The following is a 25,909-nucleotide window of genomic DNA, read 5'->3' as shown; positions in this document are numbered from 1 at the left end:
GTCACTTTATGTAATCTGTTTAAATTATATAGACATTCCATAGGTTCCTAATCCATAATACTTTTGTTCTTTGTCAACTTAGATTCACACTTCATTGATTAATGGAAGACCAAGCGCTGATGACCTTTCTCCAAAATTGCTGGATTTTACATCTGCAAGATACATCCGTCTTCGCTTGCAACGTATCAGAACCCTTAATGCAGATCTCATGACCCTCAGCCACAGGGATTTAAAGGATGTGGATCCCATAGTAACAAGAAGAGTAAGTTTGGTCTCTGTGGTGCTTCCTCCATAATGATAATAGTGACTGATTGTGCTGCCACTCCTTTACAAAGCATAATTGACAATGCATCTGAAAGTTGTAATAAATGCAGATGTCAGAAGTATTGTAACCAAACATGGTTTAGGGAAATGGTATAGAATGCCCGATATAAGCTTCATTGTAATCCAAGTCACAGTGCACACTTGTAACGGCAATGAATCCTTCTAGGACTGACGTGTGCAGGAATTGCCTACACAATTCCAATAGTGTATGACACTGTATGGGAAAATCTCAGTTTGCACACATACTGTATGTTATTAAAATAGATGGTTATAACTTGGATAGTAAGAAGGACTGTATTGCGGTGAGACATGACCCCTTTGTCAAATGAAAACTGAGTAGGGACCCTGTCCCACTAGTGTGTCTTAATTTTCTTAGATAAACCACATTCCTAAGGGAGTTTAGCTACAGCCCTTTGTTCATTTTGCTACTATACACAGAATCAGCTTAAAGCCCTAATAGCATAGTCTAGTAGGCTGTGTAAATGCATTTAGCAATTCTAGAGCGAGACATAAAGCAATGCTAAAATCAGCTAAGACTGAGAACAGTGCACTCCTGCTGCAGATAAGTGATTGGGTACAAGAGACGTGACTCAGTAATCTCATCTACAGATGTGTCCTTATACAGCTTTGCTGCAGTCGTGCTAAAACGCCCCTCTCGGCGTGCCAGGTCACAGCATGTATATACTCATATAAAGATATACAAGTGTTGCATATTAACTTAATCAGAATAGACCCGTATTCAATTTTAGGCGAAAAGTCCAGACTTTTCTCCTCCTTCGCCTGTTTTCCAGGTGGAAAAGTATTGCGCGCGTGCCCGCAATTCCCTGTATTCAATTCCAAAGTAAGCGAAATCAGGAACCGGCGAAACTTTGATCGGCGAAAAAATACGTGAATTTTCGGGAAATAATTTTAGGACCCCCCTAAAGATGTCCAGACCTGGCTATCACTATGAGTACCCCTGTTTTTGCCTGCAGAAGAAAGTCAGGTTTTTAAATAGCTTCGGCAGGTGCATAAATGTGTCTTTGAAGAAGGTGATGCAGAAGAGCATTTACAACTTTTCTTGGGGGGAAAATGACTATGTTCATCAAATTTGGGGTACTTGAAAATGGGTGCAAGCATATTTTTAAGTCCCATAAATGATTTTCTAAAAATTCTGTAAAAATGCACCTGCCGCTACTCCCGCAATGAAGAAAACACCTGCCGCATATAAGGAAACCCCTCTGGACTCCATTACGCTAATTTAGAATTGTGTTCCCTATTTTTTTTATTTAAACTCCAAAATTTAAAATATATTTTTGGGGTGTCCCTATTTTTTTAAAAACTTTTTTTTGGAGACCATTCTCAGGGGTGCAGGCTATTTTTTTTTAAGCCTGCACCCCTAAACCCCAATTCTTCACTTTTTTTCGCCTGCTAAAGGCAAGCGAAAAATGATCCCCATTTTTTACATTGACTTATCGCACCGGCGAAAAGTCAGTGAAATTAATTATCGCCAATTACAACATTTCACTTCAAATTGATTATGGCCCTTAGTCTGCTGGTGCATCCTAGTTGTATCATATTGCTACTTAGATGCCTTTTCTGCGAAAAAAGGTACAAAAAAGACGCCCGTTGCTCGTAGAGTCCCACGGGACCCGGCGGCTCACTTACGCCGGGCAAGTAGCGCTGCGTGGCGTATTGAGGCTAGATGTATGAGGACACATCTGTACCTTTTATTTTGCCTTTTATCGCTAACAGTGGGGGATGTGACAAACCTTGAACATTGACATGTATGTGTCTTCTACACTCTTTCTATATATTATAATGTTTTCCTCATCTTTTTTGCAGTACTTCTACTCTATCAAAGACATATCAGTAGGAGGAATGTGCATTTGCTATGGGCATGCACGCAGCTGCCCGTATGATGAAGTTACCAAGGTAAGTTACAGCTAGAAAGCAGTGTTTTTCCTATTCACTCCTATCATATTATTTATTCTTTGGAAAAAAGTGTTGGCTCTCGTTAGATCACACTTCCTAGAAATGAATATGTTTACTTATACACCTTACAATAGAGGGGGAAACAAAAACATATTTGGAGTAAAGCATGGAATGAAAAGGAAAAAAACAGTAACATTGAAATTCGTGACCCAAAGATCTTATAGTATAAGCAAAGGATTAGAGCTTTCAGAACACCCATTACATTAAATTAGCATAATTTTTGTGACATTGAGGGTTAGCATTTAAAAGCTTCTTCGTTTGGAGGGTTTATTTTGTTTGTTTTTACGTGCAGAGACTCCAGTGTCAGTGTGAGCGCAACACTTGTGGGGAGAGCTGCAATGAGTGTTGCCCTGGTTACCACCAGAATCCATGGAGACCTGGCACCATTTCCATTGGCAATAAGTGTGAGAGTAAGTTGGGTCTCTGTTCTGCTGTATGAATTTTGAAACTTTGAACTTTTTCGATACATTTATTTCTGTAATCACTGATTCTAATGCAGTTAGTCAAAGGTGACTTGTAATTGCTGCTATAAATAATGAGTTTCTTTTCTCTCTCTCTTCAGTGAAGTATTATCACTATAAAGATTACATGCATACTTTTGTTGACATAATTAAACGTTTTCTTGTAGCTGTCCTGTACTGTGATAAGGACAAAGAGAGCTGATTTGTGTGTGGACATTTTTATTGAATTACAGGTCATGTGTTTATTGCAGTCTATGAATTGTGTTAATAATGAGGCATTTATCCTGACACTCCTGCTTTTGGCTCTGTCCTTATTTTTGTAATATGTCAAATTACTAAAGAGAGACGGTTGAGATTTCTTATAAAGATAGGTAATTGTAATTCCATTCACAGACACACACAGGTCCAAGCTGCAGCAAACATCTGGATACAAATAATCAGAAAACACCTTACTAAACCCTCCTAAATACACCATAAAACACTTTGGAGATGGATCAAACCTTTCAGGGAGAAGTTGTCGATATCAACCAATCAGCTTCTAACTATCTAGCACAGTCTACGAAATGACAGAAGCTTATTGGTTGCTATGGGCAACTTCTCCACTTAATTTCTTTCTGAGGTTTGATACTTCTCCCACTATCCATCCACATGGATGGATTTGTTCTCCCCCTCCCTGTACCAGCCCCCTTGCCGAGGGTGACAAATCCACCCCCCTCCCCAGCGATGTGCATGGTCGTTTTAAGAATTTTTTTTGGGGGGGGGAGGGGGCGTGGCCATGCCTTTCTGCTCTCTACAAGCCTGGGCATAGAGCTAAATGCCTATATTCTCCCATATACTGAATTTCTCTGCAGTCAGACAGCACCATCTGTACGCTTGGTTTCCTAACTGTCATAATTATAATTGCACACTTGTACCATCCCTATCTTTAGTTCAAAGGATGCGGCAAAAACCACCCAATTACACCCCGATTTGCGTTTGACTTTGCATTACCTGTGGTTGCCTATGCTCAGCTCTAGCACATGGGCAGGAAAAACACACAAGAAACTGACTTGCATTCAACTTTTAATCAACCCTTTTGGCCATAAATACATACAGTTTAACTAAAAAATAAAATAAAAAAGTTTTGTAGGAAAAGTGGATTTGTGCTCTAAAGACATACATTACAACTAAAAAGGAGTTGTGTCTACGCACTTATGGTGAGAAAAGGGGGAAAGGGGGCAAATGCATATAAGAATTTATATTCCCGGTGGTGAAATCGATAACATCACTCGGGCACCGTGGAACTATATAACGCAATATGTGTATTTTATTTATTTAGCACAGTAGATGAAAACTTACTATTTTTTTTTACAGAATGTAATTGCCATAACAAAGCAGAAGATTGCTACTATGACCAAACCGTGGCTGATCGGAATATGAGCTTGAATATTCATGATCAGTATATTGGAGGAGGCGTTTGCATAAACTGCTCACAATTTACAGCTGGAATTAACTGTGAAACTTGTATAGAAGGATACTACCGGCCTCACAAGGTATAACTCACCCCCTCCCCAAATATCTCTAGCAGTACCCACTGTCACAGCATGTGACTTACAGCATAATAAGTAAATGTATATTATAATTGGATATTGCCTTGATATTTGACTTGCCTTAATGTTGTGTAGGTCTCCCCCAACGCAGAAGCACCGTGCCTTCCATGTGAATGTGATCCATTTGGGTCTCTTAGTCCTGTATGTGTTGTTGATGATAGTCATTCTAAGCAAGGTATTTATCTTTATCCTTTATATATACCGCATATGTCTAATTTTCGATCATGCTTCACCTGCCAAGGACTACAGTATACATAATGCATGAAGCATGTATATCGCAGGCATTGGGCAGACAATCCAGTAGAAGGGAACAGATGTTTGCAGATGACAATCAAGACAGGTTCTTCAGATCAGAGTATATATAACAACCAGAAACAGACATTTGCATAATTGATTCACCGGGACTATTAAGTCTAGTTAATAAAAGATAAAGATGTACACAAAAGGTAGAGAGAACCGTTCACAGCTTTATTTCTACCATTTTTAAAAACACTTATTTTTATGGACCACGATGAACAGTGACTTTTGTGGATCCTGGTTGTTACACAGACCTGAGAGAATGCATGCTGACCCTGTGCCGGATTGTCAGGAGGAAATATGTGCTGTGTATTTTACAGGTGCTCTTCCAGGCCAGTGTCAGTGCAAAGAGGGTTACACAGGCCCAAAATGTGATCAGTGCAAATTTGGATATAAGGTATACCCTAACTGCATGCGCTGCAACTGCAGTCTGATAGGAAGCTTGAATGACGATCCTTGTGCAGAGCAGTGTATATGTAAGGTGAGTTTATGCCATGTGTTTTATTCTATTCAAATAGGGGAGTTAGAGCATTGAGGTGTGACAGGAGTTAATTGCACCTAAAAAGCAACAATATGTTTTTATTACTGAATTTATTACTGCAACCACACTCATATTGCATTGCATAGCACTGTACTCCACATATTTCAGACACTTTTTATCTGGCCAACTTGCCATGTTTTCCACATTTGCAATGAGTTGAGTCCGCTCTACATCGCATTTCTCCATTTTCTGTTTTTTTGTAGCCTGTGCCCTAAATCCCTGAATGAAATCCTCCCTTCTAAATCCATATCATGCTAGATATTCTAATCAGCATAATGATCTTATTAATAATCCAATGAAAATATAAGTTTATCTATGGCAACTAGTGAAAATATTGTTGTACTGATTGGTGATTGGTTGCTATGACTTAGAGCACATTAGACCCTTCGCAAGCTTTTAGTTTCTCAGCAAGAAACTGAGATACAATAAAGACAATATTATATTTTCCTCACTTCATGGCAGTAAATGTAGTAGATTTAAACAAATATATAACATGTGGTCTATTCATAATACAATATTACGTTTTAACGTCAACTATACACATGGTTGTAAGTAAAATTGTTTGTGGGGAGCCCCAAAATCCAACAACATCCTAAAGATCTCAATAATGTTTTATCATAGTCTGATACACAGGAAAACATATATACATTACCTATTAGCTAATGACTCCATACACAAGCCATTTTGGTGAATGATTGACCCATCTTTCTCTATTGACTTTTCAAATTACATTTAGTCACACTTAAATCATTCAAAAAAACATTTAAGGGGGGTCAGATCTATGCCAATGGCAATTTTGTTGAAAAAGAACAAATTACCTGAGAAGATTTTCTTGGCTAACCATAGGGACTAAATTACCATGTATTTGTGCTATATTTCAGGAACACGTGGAAGGTGAAAACTGTGATCGGTGTAAGGCTGGATACTACAACCTGCAGGAACAGAATCCAGAAGGATGTACTGAATGTTTCTGCTTTGGTGTTTCTGGTGTCTGCGATGAGCTCTTCTGGCACACCACTCAGGTATAGTGTAACAATATTTCACATATTTCACATGTGTATTGTTAGGGACAAGTCAGGTCTTATGGAGATGACTATTTTCAGTGTTTTCTTCTGTGATAAAGGTACCAGTACTCAGAAAAAAGGTACCGTTACTAAATAAAAAAGCTGATTGCACTCAGAAAAGGGTACTGGTAGTCAGAATAAAGGGTACTGGTACTCAGAAAATTAGGTATATATACTCCGAAAAAAAATGCCAATATTCACATGATGTTATAAATTGATTCAAGATTTATAGTAGCTTCCACACACTGCACAAGTCTTCAGACACTTATTTTATTCATTTCTGAAGTTATGTAAATGCTTTCTTCTTGAAAGTAGTATTAAAAATTGAAAATTATACAAAACATAAGGTGTCGTAAGTACCATCAAAAAAGCATTGACCGTTTTAATGTAGCTGTGCCCTCCCCAATTCAACTATGTTAGTTCTGTATTATGTGTACTCAAGATTTGCCATATAATGTATGCTGTAAAGTTGAGTAATATTGTACAGCATGACATAAACATATTCATATGTGAGTAGCCTATTTGAGGTTAGTTTATCTGTAGACGAGGTCATTTCCGTAGGAATAAATTGGTGAGGCGCAATATTAAATCAGTTTTGATTTGACCATGCACCTCAACCTGCACAAGTGCACCAAATCGTTTCGGTTATGGAGGCAGATCACAGTATTTGCCAAGGAGCAGATGGTGGCGCAGGCTGAGGTGGAGGAATCACGTGGAGCGAAAAGGTCATGGCCACTTTCACTGCAGAGGGACTTGAACTTTGCTCCACTTCAGAATTGTTTGTGCTCTTTGTGCCTTGTTGTTGAACTTTAGATAAAGTACTAACCTATCAGCTTCTGTCAGAGCCGATGGGTTGTGTTAGTTATCTCTCCCCACTTTATCTCCCCCCTAATTGCACTTCTAGTTTGGAGAATCCGTTTTTGATAGGAAGAGCAGCTGTGCGTGGTTATGTTTGCAAGAGCCTTTCTTCGATGAGACACAACATATCTGCTTAAATGTTTATAGCTCCCTGTATGTTCTTTTCCTTGCTGCAGATGTCTGATATAACTGGCTGGTATGTCACTGACTTGCGTGGGACCGAAAAAATTCATCCACAACAAGATCAGTTTGATGGTCCTCATCAAATAAGCATCAACAACACAGAAGCCAGGAATACATTGCAGTCTGTCTACTACTGGGATGCTCCATCATCTTACCTTGGAAATAAAGTACAAGCTGTGCAATATTGGATTTCTCTGTGACTTGTGTCTGTGCTTAATGTTCAACTGTGCGGAAAATGTGAAAGGTTTATTCAAAAATTGTCAATCATACATATTTGCTGTAAAGTCCATATATATATTAGTGTGATATCACAAAAGATCTTTTAACACAAAGTCAGGGGCTGCAAATTATCCTTCCCTTCTAAGAGGCGAGGATAGAAGGAACCATAACCAGGGATTCAGCCCAAGAAACTGCAGCTTACTGGCGCTCAGCCGCATACTCCATTATAGAACTGACCCCTATCTGACCGCTGATAACACCTGTTCATATACGAATGCAAATAGACTACTGTATATTACATTTATAAAATAAATAACTTGAGGATAATATTTAACACTGTGGGATTTATATTTGTTAGAGACTACTATGTAAGCTTATTGTTTGTGGCTTCTTTATATGATTGTCTTTTGTTTTTGTGTTGTACTGTGTATTTACTTAATAATAATAATAATAATAATAATAATAATAAAAAATATAATAATAATAATTACTTAACAATTACAGTTGACATCTTTCGGTGGGTTCCTGAGGTATACAGTGTCGTATGATATTCCTGTGGAGAGTGCAGATGGTGAATTGATCTCTCATGTTGACCTTGTTATACAGGTAATGTGATGATTGTTTACTCTTAGAGCTTCAGTGTATGTGTCATATTTCTTTTCCATTAGAGGTGCTCCCATGGCCGTGCAGCTCATTTAATATTTGTAAGAGAGGGAGCAGAGATGAGATGAGATTGTTGTTCTTATTGGGGTAATTCAGCAAACCTGGAGATACAGTGCAACAATACAAATTTTGTTTAATGATATTTAATCAAAGGGGACAATTTATTTAGAGACAATAGCTGCAAAGCACAGCAACACTTTTGAAACCACCAAGCTTGTCAGTTTTCCTTTGCACACCATAGAGGTAATCATAAAAATTTCCCATTTTGGCATAAAATATTCTACCGTGATGTGTGCAGCCAAACAATGTGGGAACACATCATGAAGCATTGAATATATACAGTAGGCAGAATTACTCCACTGTGTATGTTAAGGCAAATCTTCTGTTGCCCAGACTGAGACTGACTTACTTTCAGGGTGGAATTTAACATTTGGCACAATAGGCTTGTGTCCTGGGACTGCTGAAGAGCTTGCTCTTTTTCTTGCACATCATGTTGGTCATACTTTACTTTAAAGATAACAATGAATGAATGAGTTTAGCTGAGCTTCAGAAATGTTAAATTCACTGTCTATTGGGAGGATGATTTTTATGTATCATGTATGATAGGGCTACTATAGTGTGCTCTGTGATAGGGGGAGAGGTACTGTATTAAATCTTCTAAAGAGGAGAAGTTGAAAAGTTGTGTATAGCAGCCTAGACTTGCTATCATTTATCAAGTACTTTCTATAAATGACAGCCAAAGCTGATTGGTTGTCTATGGACAACTTCTCCACTCTTTAGGAGGTTTGATACATCTCTTCTAGGATCAGAAATGTTAAGGAATGTCCAATGTAAATGAGCTGCAGCTACTGTTAAAAAAAAAGACCAATGGACGCACAGGTGAGGGAGATCCATGATGCATGCATCTTTCTTTCATAAAATAAACACAGATGCAGGGATGGTTCAGTGAGAACCATCTGTGCATCTGTAAAAAAAAGTGTTTTTTTTTTTTAAAACTGCATCCCCCCCAAAGAGCAACCAGCCCCGGGCTTTTAGTGACCCAGTGCTGGTTGTGCAACATATGGGGGACAAATGACATAGGGGTCCCCCGTACCAGCAATGGGCTAGTCACCAGCCCTGGTTGCCAAAATTCAGGGAAAAAACGATGTAGGGGTCCCCCGTATTCTGTGCAACAAGCACTGGGCTCTGATCTGGTCCTGGTTCTGGAAATACAGGGGGGAAAAGTTAATAGGGTCCCCCTGTATTTTCCAGAACCAGCACCGGACTTTTTCTAGTGGGGGGCTGATGCCAAAGCCCGGGAAGCCCATTCACAGAGTCCCCAAATCGAAGCATCAACCCTGACCACTAGTCAGTCCAGGCCAGGAATCACTAGGGAGCTGGGGACTCCCTCAATAAAGGGGTCCAGGGCACCGCAGGCCACAGCAGGCCTCGGCTGATAGCCCGGGGCTATCCCCGGCAACCCTGGTGGGGAGTTTGACCGGGGCGGTACACCTGTCAAACCGTAACGCAGGTGTCCTAAGGTGTCCTAAGGCGAGCTCAGGGAGGACAGAAACCTCCCGTGGAGCAGAAGGGCAAAAGCGAAGGTGGGTGCCGGGTTGATAGTGTAAAAGTGTAGAGTAAAAGAAAAAAGTTAAAACATTGTCTTTATGAGTAGAGCTGCAGGTCCCAGCAAGCCACCCCCACATGCTGGTTCTTGGAGAACCACAAGTACCAGCATGCGGGGCATTAAGACCCCGCTGGTATTTGTCGTTCACCTGTGAAAAAATAAAAATTTATAAATAAATACAATACACACACACACCATGACAGTATAGTTTTAATACATACATACATAAACATCCATCCACATTACCTTGACTGGTCCTCTTGTCCCTGTAGGCATCCTTGTTCTTGGTAAAACACAAAAATAAAAAAAATCTGACCCACGAACTAGGTAACATTTCTCCAAGTACCAGCACGTGGGGGAGGCTTGCTGGAACCTGCAGTTCTAGTCATAAAGACAATGTTTTCACTTCTTTTGTTACACTACACTGGGGCGGTGGGTGCCAGTGATAGCACCGGGCTATCAGCCTAGGCCTGGGGTGCCCTAGAGGGAGGCACCCCTTATTGGGGGGGTCCCCAGCTCCCCAGGGATCTCTGGCCTGGATTGACTAGCATTCAGGGTTGATGTTTCGGCTAGTAAACCCGGTGAAAGGGCTCCCTGGGCTGTGGCATTAGCCCCCTGCTAGAAAAATGGTGCTGGTTCTGGAAAAACAGGGAGACCCTACGCATTTTTTCCCCTGTATTTCCAGGACCAGATCAGAGCCCAGTGCTGGTTGCGCAGAATTTGGGGGACCCCTATGTTGTTTGTCCCCCGTATTTTGGCAGCCAGGGCTGGTTCTTACTAACCCGGTGCTGGTTGTGCTTACAATCGGGGGACCACTATGTCATTTGTCCCCCGTATGTTGCACAACCAGCACTGGGTCACTAAAAGCCTCGGACTGGTTGCTCTGTGGGGGGTGGCACACCGTTGTTTTTTTTTTTTAAACAGTTTTTTTTTTCACAGATGCATGGATGGTTCTCACTGAACAATCCCTGCATCTGTGTTTATTTTATTAAAGACAGATGAATGCATCACGGATCTCCCTCACCCGTGCGTGCATCAGTGTTTTTTTTTAAACAAATTACGCGGCTCGGACGGTCGGATGCACGATGCATCGCATGCGCAAATACACAGCACGATCTGCATACGATCACGATAGATGTGATAGGCTGCACATCTGATCATACGATATGCTTTAAGAGCTGCGGGAGTGTGCATTGAATTGTTTTCCTACCTAAATGCTACACGATTTCCACACGATTCATCGTACGACGCGTCAAAATTCGGGCAATCGGCCCGAAATCACGCTAGTGTATGGCCAGCATTAGTCTTGAGAAATGAGACTACATTCAAGTAGATTATGTGATTGTTTTAGTTACTAATCTGAGATAAGATTTGTCTTTAGCGAAATAAAAACAAACAAGTTTAAATGAAATAACTAATTATCCTTTTTAATTGTATGTATACAATATGTTGCTATATAAATTAGATACCAATAGCTATTTAGTATGTAAAATAAGTTGTTCCTTTGCATGTACATTCCTGTTTCTTTCAGGGAAGTGGCATTACCATAGGTACAAAGACAGATGGCTTACTGCTGCAGCCATACGAGGAATACACAGCTGAGCTAAAACTGCTACCGGATAGTTTTTTGGACTTTTATACCAAGAGACCTGTGGACAGAGACAGGCTTATGACTGTTCTTGCTAATATAAACCATCTTTGGATAAGAGCAAGTTACAACACTGCCAAAAAATCAGTCAGCAGGTACTAACTATAACTTTATATGTCGTTTTGAATATATGTATGTTTGTTTTAGTATATACAGTATGTGTGTATGGCCAAAACCTGTTTGTGGGTCTGTCCACCTATTTCTATGGATCTGTATTCATATGTCAGGACAATAAGTGGACATTGGTGGATCCTGAACCAGGGGCGTTAGCTCATACGCGGAGCCCGGAGATGAGATAGTTGTTGTCCATTAGCATATTTTCGTGAATCCTCAGCTGCAAAAATCGCAGCTGAGATCATCTCCAAGTGCCGGCTCAGCAGTGATGGAGGTGACATCATAGACTCCGCATTATTGCCGGTTCGGGCCGTCAGTCTGAAAGGGGTCTCAGGTGGGATGCACCCGGGATGGACATGCATTGTGCATATATTCAGTATATCATTGGAATTCCATATACTCACAGTCTAGGGAAAAAAAAGAAAAAAATATATAATAAGAGGCACCTCTTTGTAGCTGATATTGAAGAAGTAGGTGTGTTACTGTATCTGTGTAATCTGCTGAGCAGGTATTTAGATATCTATTAGGTATCAGTCCCAATGTACTCCAGCAGTGTATCAAGTCGTAGGCACTGTATTTTCAGCGCTGGCTCTGTGTTGTAATGCACAGTAAGCTCCAATAATATGCCAATGTCTGTAACAGATTTAGAAGTGAAATCCGTGGCAGAGCTTACTCTTAAAGAGCTTACTTAAGTGATCTGAGCAACTTTGACAAGGGCCAAATTGTGATGGCTGGACAACTGGGTCACAGCATCTCCAGAACGGCAGGTCTTGTTACTGGTATGCAGTGGTTAGTACCTACCAAAAGTGGCCCAAGGAAAGACAACCAGTGAACCTGCGACAGGGTCATGGGTAGCCAAGGCTCATTGATACGCGTGGGGAGCAAAGGCTAGTTCATGTGGTCCTATCCCACAGAAGAGCTACTGTAGCACAAATTGCTGAAATAGTTAATGCTGGATATGATAGAAAGGTGTCGGAACACACAGTGCATCACAGCTTGCTGCATGTGGGGCTGTGTAGCCGCAGACTGGTCACATGTTGACCCCTGTTCACCGCTGAAATCACCTACAATGAGCACATGAGTGTCAGAACTGGACCATGAGCAATGGCAGAAAGTGGCCTAGTCTGGTAAATCACATATGTGCAGGTGCGTGTGCATCATTTACCTAAGGAAGAGATGGCACCAAGATACGTTATGGAAAGAAGGCAGGCCAACTGAGGCAGTGGGCAGTGTGATTCTCTGGGTAATGTTCTGCTGGGAAACCTTAGGTTCTGGCATTCATGTGGATGTTACTTACACACATACCACCTATCTAATCATTATTGCAGACCAACTAACCCCTTTAATGGCAACGGTATTCCCTGATGGCAGTGGCCTCTATCAGCAGCAGGATAATGCATCGTGCCACACTGCAAAAATGGTTCAGGAATGGTTTGAGGAACATGAAAAAGAGTTCAAGGTGTTGACTTGGCCTCCAAATTCCCCAGATTTCAATCCGATTGAGCATCTGTGGGATTTGCTGAAAAAAGTCCAAGCAATGGAGGCCCCACCTTGCAATTTACAGGACTTAAAGAATCTGCTGCTAACATTGTGGTGCCAGTTGCCACAGGACACCTTCAGAGGCCTTGGAGAGTCCATGCCTCAACAGGCCAGAGCTGTTTTGGCTGAATGAGGGGGACCTACACAATGTTATGGCTGATCGGTATGTCTCATATGAAATTGTTTTTTACTGGAGATGACCGGAATGAAATATATAAAGCCAGCACTCTTTCTCCCAAACAAGAGCTAACAGTCCTGACAATGTAATCCATGTGATTAGGCCTTCACTAGCTACTGTACCCCATAACAACAGTAGTCCATGCAGTATTGTTGATGCAGTACAATGAGCAAATGAACCACAAGATGTCTTTGTAAGTCTCAAATATAGATATAATAATTTTAATTTATTTAATTTTTCTAATTGCAGATCACTGATTTGTCCTCATTTCTGTTTCTTAGATTAAGCTCAGTAACATTGGATACGGCAACACCGAATGTGATAGACCTCTTGCCAGCAGTACAAGTGGAAAACTGTGAATGTCCACCTGGTTATGCCGGGACATCTTGTGAGGTATTGGAGGAAAATCCTGGAAATAGTATTTATATAGAGATACAGTGGAAGGCTCTTGGTATTATCATTATAGTCCAAGGGTTCAGATCTGTCCTTTGATCCTCAGGCACTGGAATTATGGCAGTATAGGTAATACAGTATATGTAGGACAGCTCAATAACAGGGACCAAAGATCGTATTACTTAGCGCTCAGTCTAACAGATTGTCAACTATATTTAAGCTGCTGCTTCTTAGTGATGAATGCTTGCTAATATTGCATCCAAAGAAATGGAAAAAACAGTTAAAAGTTGAAAAAGAAGCGCTGCTCAAATATAATTATGAATATTATATTTTATTATGTATTTAAAAAATATTCAAGGATTAATATAAACAATTCTAATCATAACTATATATGACCATAAATACAAAAATTCATAAATAGTTTTTATTATCATAGGTGATAATTCCAAAACATCATTGATATTGGATATCCATTATTACCACATCACATAGACCTTGATTTGTCACTATTTTTGTCTCCAATTAGTATTAGTTAGTAGTCTCATTCCAATATATCAAAAGTTAGTGAAGTCCAGTTTTTTGTAATAAAGCATGCTTCTAAACTTGCTAACTTTTATAGATACCACATGTGATGCATCTCATGCTGTTTCTGGAACTTCCTTGAGATAAAAGGAAAGGCACCCCTTAGATTTAAAGTACACTGTCCGTGTTACCACAGTAGAATTGTTCAATATGATGTCTATATTAGACCAAATTTTTACTCGATCCGCTGCCAGGATTTCCACAATGCAGTCCGGAGAGAAGAAATGGTCACAACTTCTTTGGATGGATTCTCACCTTATGACCAAGGCACAAATTGCAATATCCTTTAGAATGTTGTCCTATATAAACCACAATCCGCTGCCAGGATCCCTACATTGCAGTCCGGAGAGGAAATATAAAGTTCATATTTCCTCTCCGAACTTTAATAGTGACAAATCAAGGTCTATGTGATGTGGTAATAATGGATATCCAATACCAATGATGTTTTAGAATTATCACCTATGATAATAAAAACTATTTATGAATTTGTGTATTTATGGTCATATATAGTTATGATTAGAATTGTTTATATTAATCCTTGAATATTTTTTAAATACATAGTAAAATATAATATTCATAATTATATTTGAGCAGCACTTCTTTTTCAACTTTTAACTGTTTTTTCCAAGAACAGGGACAGCAAGGATTCAGTGAAGTGACAGTAGTAAAACAAAACATGGACATACAATGTTATATCCCACATTAAATAGACCATATCCTTATTATAAATAAAAAGTTACTTAAAGGGTTTGCAGGACATTTTTTTACCAACTATATCCCTCGTATTCACCTTCCATGTCATTTATGCTTAATTTAATGTTGAGGTACCTCTGACTTATCAATTTATTATATACCATGAGACAAGACGGCTGCTGCATTAAAGACTTCAGGCAGGAGACCTCACAGAACAGTAGTTGGATCACTCAAGTCTCTCCACAATAAGTCAGATGCCACCATCCTCTCTATATAACACAGTCTTATTCAGTTTCTCCAGGAAGCGTTGCCTGGAGTGTTACATTTGCATCCACAGGAGGTGTTTTATAGGTAACGACGTGTGTCACATTGGGTGGAACAATGTCATGTAACCAATTGCACAAATTAGAAATTAGCATTAGTATATTTCACTGGCATGAAATGCTTATCATACATATGAAATTACTGATTTAAAGTTTATCACTAATGACTGGTCTTAGCATTCCATGTCCTGGCTACAGCTTCTGCAATCTATTATCTGCTATCTATTTAAGCAAGTCAGTCAACCTCATTAGCAAGTTCAGGGCCAGCAATACAATAAGTTCATGTATTAGTCACTGCATTTTTGTATTTTGCCATATTTATAGAGACAATCAGTACTGTGTATTGAATGAATAAATTGATTGTCATGTCACATGCTGCCGTGCTGATTTTTTTGGTTGTACTATTTTTATAATAAGCCTTGAAACCTTCTGAGTTACCCAGAATCCCTTAGTTTCAGGTTCAGTCCATTAAATATCACTTTAGCCATTATTTTTTTTTTTCTGGTGACCTTTGTATCTCTTATCTGTATAAAACCCCTTTTTAATATGGAACAAATGTCATTAACTATGAAAACATCAGCTGTCATATTGAAAGATGAATCTCTGTCTGTATATCTCTCGTCTAGTCTTGTATTCCTGGATACTACCGGGTTGGTGGAACCCTCTTTGGGGGCATTTGTCAGCCTTGTGAATGCAATGGCCATGCGACTGAATGTGACACCAATGGTGCATGTTATGTAAGTAGCAGCTTCAATTTCAGGGTTGTTAAAATCACTCTATTCAGCAGATATTATAATATTCCTTGTACGGGCATAAGGCCTGTCTGAGACAGTCTGTCTGCTCTTTCTGAGCTTCCCATTGTGCAAACATGCTACTTTTTCTGCCAGTCTGGGGCTTGCCCTGGCTCGTACTCAGCAATGAGTGCCCAATCCAGGCAGCCCAATCCCCCAGTAATGGTAACATTTTTCACCCTGACATTTTCCAGTGCAAAATGTATACAGATTCTTAAAACCAGATGATTTAAGGAAGAATTGGTGCACATTGCTGTTAATTAGCATGGTGGAAGGTATTTGTTTTAAAATTTGAAAAATTAGTCTTATTGGTCATTGTTCAGTATATTAATTGAAAGATCTGTTTCTTGGTTAAAGCTTCAGATTGTAGAACTAATGAATTTAGATAATGTATATTATTTATACTATACTAAGTTCAATTTTGCATTCAATTTTATGTTCGATTTAGCTCACCTGAACTCGAATCAAATCTCTCTCAAAATCCCACATTTACTAAAATTCAATTTTGGAAGCCTTTTTTAAATCGAATTCGATTTGGCTCGTTTTTAAACGGTGATTTCTTGTTCGATTTTGCATGCCAATGTCCAAATTGAACACAAAATTGAACTTCATATCGTTCTTCAAATCCTCAAAATAATAGACCTTCATACTGGAATTTTTAGCATGAGCAGGTGTGAATTACACAGGTGCATGCACAGATCAGTGAGATCTGTGCATGCTTCTGTGTGGAAAAAGTTTGTAAAGAGTTAAAAATTTGTAAAAAATAAATATGTGGGGACCCCCCCTAAAAGCACAACCAGCAACAGGTTTTTGTGACCCGGTCCTGGTTGTGAAAATATGGGGAACAAAGGACGTAGGGGTCCCCCGTATTTTGCACAAACCAGCACTGGGCTTAGTGAGTTGGTCCTGGTTGTGAAAATATGGGGGACAAAAGACGTAGAGGTCCCCTGTATTTTACACAAACCAGCACTGGGCTCAGTGAGCCGGTCCTGGTTTTGGAAATATGGGAGACAAAAAAATATAGTGGTCCTCTGTACTTTTCAAAACCAGCACTGTACTCTTTCTAGTGGCGGTGTAATGCCACAGCCGGGGTACCTTTTCACTGGGTCCCCCGTCCAAAGCATTGTACCTGACCACTAGTCATCCCAGTCTGGGGATCCATGAGGAGGACTGGTTCAGGAAAGGCTGGTGCTAGGTGTGCTTTTAGGGGGGAACCCCACATATTTTTTATATTTAATTTTAACACTTTACAAACTTTTTCCACACAGAAGCATGCACGTATCTCACTGATCTGTGCATGCATCTGTGTAATTCATACCTGCTCATGCTAAAATTGCCAGCATGGAGCAGGTCTATTATTTTGGGGATTTGAAATCTGATTTTGAGTTCGATTTGGTGTTCCTTTTCAAATCGAATTTTAGTAAATGTGGGATTTGTATGTTGGTGTATGTAAAAGTACCGATGTTCAATTTTTAGTGGGATTTCAGTTGGATTCGGTGTTATGTTCGAATTGACATTCGGTTTTGCCTTTAGTAAATCCCCAAAGGTAAAATTGAATGAAAACCGAATGCAATTCGAATGTGAAATCACACAAAACTCAAATTCAAACATTAGCAAATATACCCCTCAGAGTCTTGTAAACGTTCCTTTAACCTGGAATTGTATTGTAAATTTGGCTAGGAGATAACATTGAATATCTTTCTTTATGAAATGTGTTTGTATGTCAGATTCTGATGTTTCTTCATAATGTAAAATCCTCAGGGTTGTCAACACAATACTACAGGGCCGCACTGTGACCAGTGTTTGCCAGGCTTCTATGGTGACCCGTCTGCTGGCACACCTCACGACTGCCAGCTGTGTGCATGTCCTCTAAGCATTTCTTCTAACAAGTAAGGTTCTTCCATTTTTGTTATACTGAGTATGCCACAAACTGTATGTTACTGATTTCATTGCATCTAGTCCTCAGAAAAAAAGCATTACCATTATTTTATATCAATAATAGTTTAATCAATTGACTGGGCTTCTTTGACAAGGATTCTTGCCCCTTTGGAAAAGTCATAGGAAACACTGATCATAATGTAGCAGGATAAATCATAAAAATGTAGCTTGGTGTTGGAATTTGTAACAACCAAGTATTTCTGAGTAAGAGACTCTGGGCCTCATTCAGAGGCGGTCGTAGGATGCAAGCGGTCGCTCAGAAACAGGGCGGCTGCTTGCATCCTGAACGGTCGCCTCCATGTCGGTCATTAGGCTGTGGGTTAACACCCACAGCTCTAACGTACGCTAAGGGAGATGGTCGCGATGGTCAAGACCATCGCGACCATCGGGGCTTACGACGAGACCCTAGGGTAGGGTCTCGTCAACCTTAAGCCCCAGGGAGCTTCCTGCTCTGTTTGAGCAGGAAGCTTCCCACTGACATCACTGATGATGTCAGTTGGGACGCCCACAAAATGGCAAGCGTTCCGAAAGGAACGCCTCCGTTTTGCCGTGCACGCCCCCTGTCCCCCTAGCAAACGGAGCGAGCTGTCAATCAACATCGACAGCCCGCTCCGTCTGCTTCGAGCCCGCTAACGACGGGTGATCCGTCGTTAGCGGGGGCTCGCGCATGCGCACGACGGAGCAGTCTCCGTCGTGCGCATGCCCTGTGGACCAACATTGAGTCGGTTGCGAGCGCTCAGCGCTCGCGACTGACACTGAATAAGGTCCCCTGTGCTGGATTCAGAGGTGGACACTGATGCTGCCGTGACTGCAAGGTTTTACGCAGCGTGACTGCATATTAATGCTAATACCGCAGCCGGAGGAATTCACACAGAGGCGCCTTCTGGCTGCTGCGCTAATGCGCCCCTTTGCGGAAAAAGTTGCACCATCAAACATTGCCCCAGCTCCCATATGAGGCACAGAATGTCTGTCCGAAGATGGCCATTGGAATTCAGTGCAATGGCGTAAAAAGTCGCAGTCAGTCAGTTGCTTATCGTGATATGTCCGCATCTGACCACCCTCTGTTACCACCCAGAAACGCCCACCTCTCTATATCTAAATTCACTCTACGTCCCCCTTTGGTAAACATCGGGATGCATGCGCAGACTGAAAACATTGCCCACTTGTGTCTGACATCGACATTGCGTCTACCTCTGAATCAGGCCAAGCAGCTCTTTTTGCTATTGTAGAGTAAGTGGATTTTGAGAAAATACAGATTGCAGGTGTGTGTAGGAGAGCGCCTGTATGGGGAACAGACTCTCCATCAGTAGCCAATTAAACCTGTGACACTATCACACGGAACAGCTGTAAACAGTAACATCAGCATGTAATTACCCTGCATCCCCATCAGTAGTATCATCAGCTGTGTCACCCCCACATGGAGCCACTATCAGCAGTGACATCAGCCAGCAGTTAGCCTATGTCGCTATCACATGGATCCACTGACAGCAGTAACATCAAGAACTAGTTATACTGTGTCACTACCACATAGAGCAACTACCAGCAGTAACATCAGCCAGTATTTTGCCTGTGTCATAACCTCATAGAGCTACTGTCAGCAATAACATAGTCGCTAGTTAGTCTGTTCCTCTGCCAAATAGAGCAGATGCCAACAATAAAATATGCCAATAGTTGGCCTGTGTTACAGTCACATAGAGACACTGCAAGCGGTAAGACCAGCTGGTAGTTAGCTTGTGCCACTATCATATACAGCCATGGGATCCAGTCAATATCCCAACAGTCGGGATGCTGGCTCTTAGAATGCCAGCACTGGAATCCCGACACCTGTCAGAATCCCGGGGTCAGCAACCCAAACACCGACATCACAACGGTAAATACTGCTGTTAGACGGAAGGTTAGGGTTAGTAGGTGTGGCTCCCCTATCTGAATCTTGGACTGAGTTGCTGACTAGGGTGGTGAACAGCTGACCTTCACTTTGTGCATGTGTGAACAGCTGGCCTGTATGCTAATGGCAGACACTTTCAACATTAGGTATGACTTCCTCATGTTTCTCATAGACCAAGGTATGTCTGTGTCACTTTTCACTAAGTTACATATATTACTTTGAAAGTTATAAGAAAAACTTTGGTGCCAAAAGCGAGTGAAACACCCTATACAATAGTAAAGATGATAAGAATAAAAGTAATGCCAAGGATACGCTTTATAATAAAAACAAGTGCTAATAGACAGATGAAGGAGAAGAGAGAAACAGAGTAATGGGGAGGAGAAAAACAGTGGGAGGAGTGCTGAAGAATATTTCCAAGATCAGACCATTTCTCACACAGGATGCTACTAAAACTCTCATCCACTTACTCGTCATTTCCACATTGGACTACTGTAACCTCCTCCTATCAGGCCTTCCTGACTCCCACCTCTCTCCACTCCAATCTGTCCTCAATGCTGTTGCTTGGGTCATCATCCTCTCCAAACGTTCTACATCTGCCTCCCCCTCTCCTACAAGCCCACCACTGGCTCCTCTTCTCCCTCAGAACCCAATTCAAGGTTCTTCCATTCACCTACAAAGCCCTCACCCACTCCTCACCCATTTACAGCTCTGACTTCATCTCCCATCGCACTCCCATCCGCCCTCTTCGCTGAACATATGCACGCCGCCACTCCTGCCAACTGATTACTTCCACCCACTCCTGCCTCCAAGATTTTGCCCGTGCTGCTCCCTACCTCTGGGACACTCTCCCTCTCCCTATTAGACTCTGCACCTCTCTACATATCTTCAAACGGGCTCTCAAGACCCACTACTTCATCATAGCCTTCCAGCTCTCATCCTAATCTGCTGCTACATGCTCCTTCTTCCCTGTCTACCCCATCTGTGTCACGCCTGTTTTGTCTGCCCCTCCCCATTTGAATGTAAGCTCTCACGAGCAGGGCCCTCTACCCTCTTGTGCTTCTCCTTATACCTTCATCTACTCCTCACTCCCCACTTGGGCATCTATCACTTGGTTGTTTTTTCCCTGTTGCTTACTTGAGTGTTATGATCGCTAATGCAGCAATGTATATAAACCTTGTCCCTGTCCTGCATTATATTGTACTGTAAGTCACTGGTTTCCTGTTCACATTGTTATGTCCTTTGTAATTGTAATTGTAATAATAATAATAATAATAATAATAATAATAATAATAATATGAAGAGTGCTAAAGAGATAGGGGGTAGATGTACTAGACCTTGGAGGGAGATAAAGTGGATAGAGATAAAGTACCAACCAATCAGCTCCTATCTGTCATTATTCAAACACTACCTGTAAAGTGACAGTTAGGAGCTGATTCTTTGGTAATTTCTCTCTCTCCAAAGCTTAGTACATCTCCCCCAGGAGGAGAGAGAGAAAGAGAGAAAACCCAGACAGTGCCAGAGACCACATCTAGTTGCAGTACAAAACGCATCTAGCAGAAATAACTAAAGCAGTGTATTGATATTTTAGTGAGACATCTGAAGAATGTAAATAGTAACCTTTGCACAATGAATAAACATTGTATCAGTTGACGTGTAAACAGTAGCTCCACTACCAGAGATTTCTCTCATAAGGATCACTAATATGTTACATTTATATTTGAACATTTCATCGGCTGCAATATTATGAGACAAGGACATTTCTTCAATATGATAGAATGTAATATACATTAAAAATATAGGATTGTATTTTATTTTTGATCTTAACCTTTATGACATACCTGACATTAGAATGTGATAAATGATAATGAATTGGACCAGGTAGACTCATATTTTAGTCAATTTATCTTCTTGTACATACATTTTCCTTATTCCTTTCAAAACTATATTTTAATATACTGTGTTTAGACAATATTATTGATAAAAGTAATTATATTCTAACGTCAAGCTAATAAAGATTTGTTTTTTAATTAAATTAATTCATTTAGACATATGCTGTCCCTTCATAGAATTTTTTTTGTTATTGTTTTATGGTTATTTTGCCGTCCAGGTAAATATCTTACTGATCTGTTACTGTATGTATAAATAAATAATATATCTCCACTCTTTTAGTTTCAGCCCCACATGTTATTTGTCTACTGACGAGGATGTGGTGTGTGACCAGTGTCCACCTGGCTATACTGGAACACGGTGTGAAAAGTATGTATGTCTTAAGAATATATTAATGCCTTGAATTTAATAATGTTTTGTATTTTCTTCAGTTCTTTTGCTGAATAATAGCTATTGCAATAGTTGAAATACTATGTAGTTTGGTGTCTTTACTCTGACCACATTTACAATATGCAGCAAAAGATATTCCTTGGCGGTCGCATGTGTCTAAATTAGCGTAATTGTGTCTAGTCTAGAAATGGTAGGATTTTGGATTCCGTATGACATGTACACATTTGTACATTGCTCCTCTAGTTTTTTCTGTCTTTCCACACACCTGGGTGCTGTTCTAGTTTGTGGATGTGTCTCCTGAGAGTGGAGAGTAGGCCTGTAGCTTGATATGTGCAGGGTAGACCATGTATAAATGTTATGAATTATTGTTTTTAGAGCATATAATACTGTAGACTCTCACCTTCATGGTCAATTATTTCTCTTTGAAGAACTATACTTTTTATTGTGCTATTATGAATCTTTAGTTCTCGTAAACATTTGAGAATTAGACTGTGCCTCATATCAGTCATACTGTCCCAACATCAGCTGGCGGACACATGGTCAAACACTGAGGTGCGTAGTGTGATCAGATTTCTGCGTCTAGAGGGCACATCAGAAGCTGAAATTCCTAGCCATTTTGTCGAGGTGTACGATGATAATGGCATGGCACGGAAACAGGTTTGCGATTAGTACACTGCCTTTGTTAACGTCTGGACAGACGTTCAAGTTGTTGCAGCGCTACCATTGGGAGGTACTGGACCATCCTCTCTACAGTCCTGACTTGGCACCGTACACATGCAGCGGCAGCCATGGGGAGGGGAATGGACCCTCCCCCGACCTGGCCAGCGGGACCCACGGCTGCCTGGAATTTGATGGCCGTTCAGCGTATATGAACGACCATCATCTACAGATATATCTGCAGATCACTCGATCTGCAAATATATCTGTTCAGTGTGTACCCACCTTTAAAAGCCATAGATTTATCAGAGAGTTATCAGCACTGATACCTTTGTGAACCAGCACTCCAGCACCTCACACAGAATGCCAAGGGCAGGAAAGTTTGGGACAAGTATTTGCAGGTAAAAGTCTCTTAGGGGGATGTGATAGCATTGTTTTGGGTTGTGACAGCCACTTTAGTTCTATGCATAATTCTAATTTACAGTATATAAACTTCTTTCCTGTTTTAAACATAAGAATCCTGAGACTTTAGAAGCAATAGTACTGATGAACTCTTGCCGTGTTCCAGATGTGCAAAAGGTTACTTTGGGAATCCATCAGTGCCTGGAGGGTCCTGTGTCCTTTGTGACTGTAATGGCAATATAGACCCTTTTGAAGATGGTCATTGTGACTCCATGACGGGAGAATGTCTTAAATGTATTGATAATACAGCTGGGCGATACTGTGAAAGATGTGCAGGAGGATTCCATGGGGATGCACTTTTAGCAAAGAATTGTACTGGTAAGTGTTTAACTGCTTAGGGGGAGATGTACTAAGCCTTGGAGAGAGATAAAGTACCAACCAATCAGCTCCTATCTGTTAGCAGCTGATTGGTTGGGTCTTTAGCTCTCTCTACTTTATCTCTTTACTGTTAAAAAGAATGTAGGTTTATAATATATAGATGATTTGTAATAGCATTTAAGGCAAAGCTTCCCCAATGTGATGTTGAGCTTTACTAAAGCCTCAGATTTGAAATTCAGCATAATATATGTGTGTACACATTGTATTGCATCATGTTATATTATAAACACACTGCATGCTGCTACTGTGAATAACAGAAAACTGTTTCAGAATGAGTTTGTTTTTTTGTCATTTATAACACCAGCGCACCCAGTTAGTTATTACGTCATTCTGTTTTATGCATGATATATGTTTTTTAGATTTTATCCAATAGTTATTATTATTTTGTTATCCTTCCTTATGCTAGAAATAAAGCACATAGTAAGGTTTACTAAATGTAATAATGCTTGCAGACTTTCTCAATAAGAAATTTAGCCTAGAGGTGCCATGAAAAAAATGCTGATACTCTAGGGTGCCGTGATTCAAACAAAGTTTGGGAACCACTGCTATACAGTGATATTGCTGCAGGCTCAATATTTATGACCAGCCGCTTGTTTGTAATGTCCTCAGAATATGCCAATGCTGTTCTGCAGCAATCAGGCAGCACAGCACTGATGGGTTACAGATGACTGCTGGTGGTTGAAATGAGGCAGTTTAACCACATTTACATTCTGTAATTGTAACTGTAACTTTTTTCATCTGTTTGAAGCATGTGAGTGCCACCCGAATAGCTCCAGCTCTGCCCTTTGCCACCATGAGACTGGCTGGTGTGACTGTAAACCAAATGTGTTCGGAAAACAATGCGACCAGTGTGAAGTAAGGAACAATGAATACTGAAGTTTGAGCTATACAGCCTATACATTTATGTATGATTTATGTATATAGGTTCTGGCAGCAGAGCAAAATATACATTTTCTTGCTACAGATGTAAGAATAAATATCAGTAGATGTTATAATGCCTGAATAATTATAGGGTGATGTAATAATGCTGAACAATTATAATACTTGTGCACAGAGCTCATACAGTCAGGTGCATAAATATTGGGACATTGACATAATTTTCATATTTTGGCCTCTGTTCACCACCACAATGGCTTTGAAATGAAACAAACAAGATGTGCTTTAACTGTAGACTTTCAGATTTAATTTGAGGGTAATTACATCCAAATCAGATAAACGGTGTAGGAATTACAACGGTTTCTATATGTGCCTCCCACTATCAACTCAAAAGCTATTTCCCTCGTTATTTCATTATCAATTATGCAGGTAAAAGGTCTGGAGTTGATTCTAGGTGTGACATTTGCATTTGGAATCAGTTGCTGTCGACTCTCAATATGAGATCTAAAGAGCTGTCACTATCAGTGAAGCAAGCCATCATTAGGCTGAAAAATCAAAACAAACCCATCAGAGAGATAGCAAAAACATTAGGTGTGGCCAAATCAACTGTTTGGAACATCTTAAAAAGAAAGAACGCACCAGAGAGCTCAGCAACACCAAAAGACCCGGGGGACCACGGAAACGACTGTGGTGGATGACAGAAGAATTATTTCCCTGGTGAAGAAAAACCCCTTCACAACAGTTGGCCAAATCAAGAACACTCTCCAGGAGGTAAGTGTATATGTGTCAAAGTCAACAATCAAGAGAAGACTTCACAAGAGTGAATATAGAGGGTTCACCACAAGATGTAAACCATTGGTGAGCCACAAAAACAGGAAGACCAGATTAGAGTTTGCCAAACAACATCTAAAAAAGCCATTAAAGTTCTGGAACAAAATCCTATGGACAGATGAGACAAAGATCAATTTGTACCAGAGTGATGGGAAGAAAAGAGTATGGAGAAGGAAAGGAACTGCTCATGATCCAAAACATACCACCTCATCAGTGAAGCATGGTGGTGGTAGTGTCATGGCGTGGGCATGTATGGCTGCCAATGGAACTGGTTCCCTTGTATTTATTGATGCTGTGACTGCTGACAAAACCAGCAGAATGAATTCTGAAGTGTTTCGGGCAATATTATATGCTCATATTCAGTCAAATGCTTCAGAACTCATTGGACGGTGCTTCACAGTGCAGATGGACAATGACCCGAAGCATACTGCAAAAGCAACCGAAGAGATTTTTAAGGCTAAAAAGTGAAATGTTATGCAATGGCCAAGTCAATCCCCTGACCTGAATCCGATTGAGCATGCATTTCACTTGATGAAGACAAAACTGAAGGGAAAATGCCCCAAGA

General features: G+C 40.5%; 1 protein-coding gene across 1 annotated transcript in view; it reads left to right on the top strand.

Annotated features, from left to right (window-relative positions):
* LAMA1 (laminin subunit alpha 1) overlaps positions 1 to 25,909 on the top strand; it is a 185,188-nt gene that overhangs the window by 66,002 nt on the left and 93,277 nt on the right. Inside the window, exons 5-20 of the mRNA XM_088469670.1 lie at positions 83 to 262; positions 2,149 to 2,238; positions 2,591 to 2,708; positions 4,113 to 4,291; positions 4,424 to 4,523; positions 4,966 to 5,126; positions 6,068 to 6,208; positions 7,285 to 7,458; positions 8,015 to 8,116; positions 11,311 to 11,522; positions 13,540 to 13,651; positions 15,876 to 15,986; positions 17,802 to 17,929; positions 22,033 to 22,119; positions 23,366 to 23,577; positions 24,386 to 24,492. Of these exons, the coding sequence (XP_088325796.1) occupies positions 83 to 262; positions 2,149 to 2,238; positions 2,591 to 2,708; positions 4,113 to 4,291; positions 4,424 to 4,523; positions 4,966 to 5,126; positions 6,068 to 6,208; positions 7,285 to 7,458; positions 8,015 to 8,116; positions 11,311 to 11,522; positions 13,540 to 13,651; positions 15,876 to 15,986; positions 17,802 to 17,929; positions 22,033 to 22,119; positions 23,366 to 23,577; positions 24,386 to 24,492 (2,214 nt within the window). The remainder of the gene's footprint in view (positions 1 to 82; positions 263 to 2,148; positions 2,239 to 2,590; positions 2,709 to 4,112; positions 4,292 to 4,423; positions 4,524 to 4,965; positions 5,127 to 6,067; positions 6,209 to 7,284; positions 7,459 to 8,014; positions 8,117 to 11,310; positions 11,523 to 13,539; positions 13,652 to 15,875; positions 15,987 to 17,801; positions 17,930 to 22,032; positions 22,120 to 23,365; positions 23,578 to 24,385; positions 24,493 to 25,909) is intronic.

The sequence above is a fragment of the Taudactylus pleione genome, unplaced genomic scaffold (genome assembly GCF_031769625.1).
Source record: "Taudactylus pleione unplaced genomic scaffold, aTauple2 ptg000093l, whole genome shotgun sequence".
NCBI lineage: Eukaryota > Metazoa > Chordata > Amphibia > Anura > Myobatrachidae > Taudactylus > Taudactylus pleione.
This window is presented reverse-complemented; position numbering and strand designations above follow the sequence as displayed.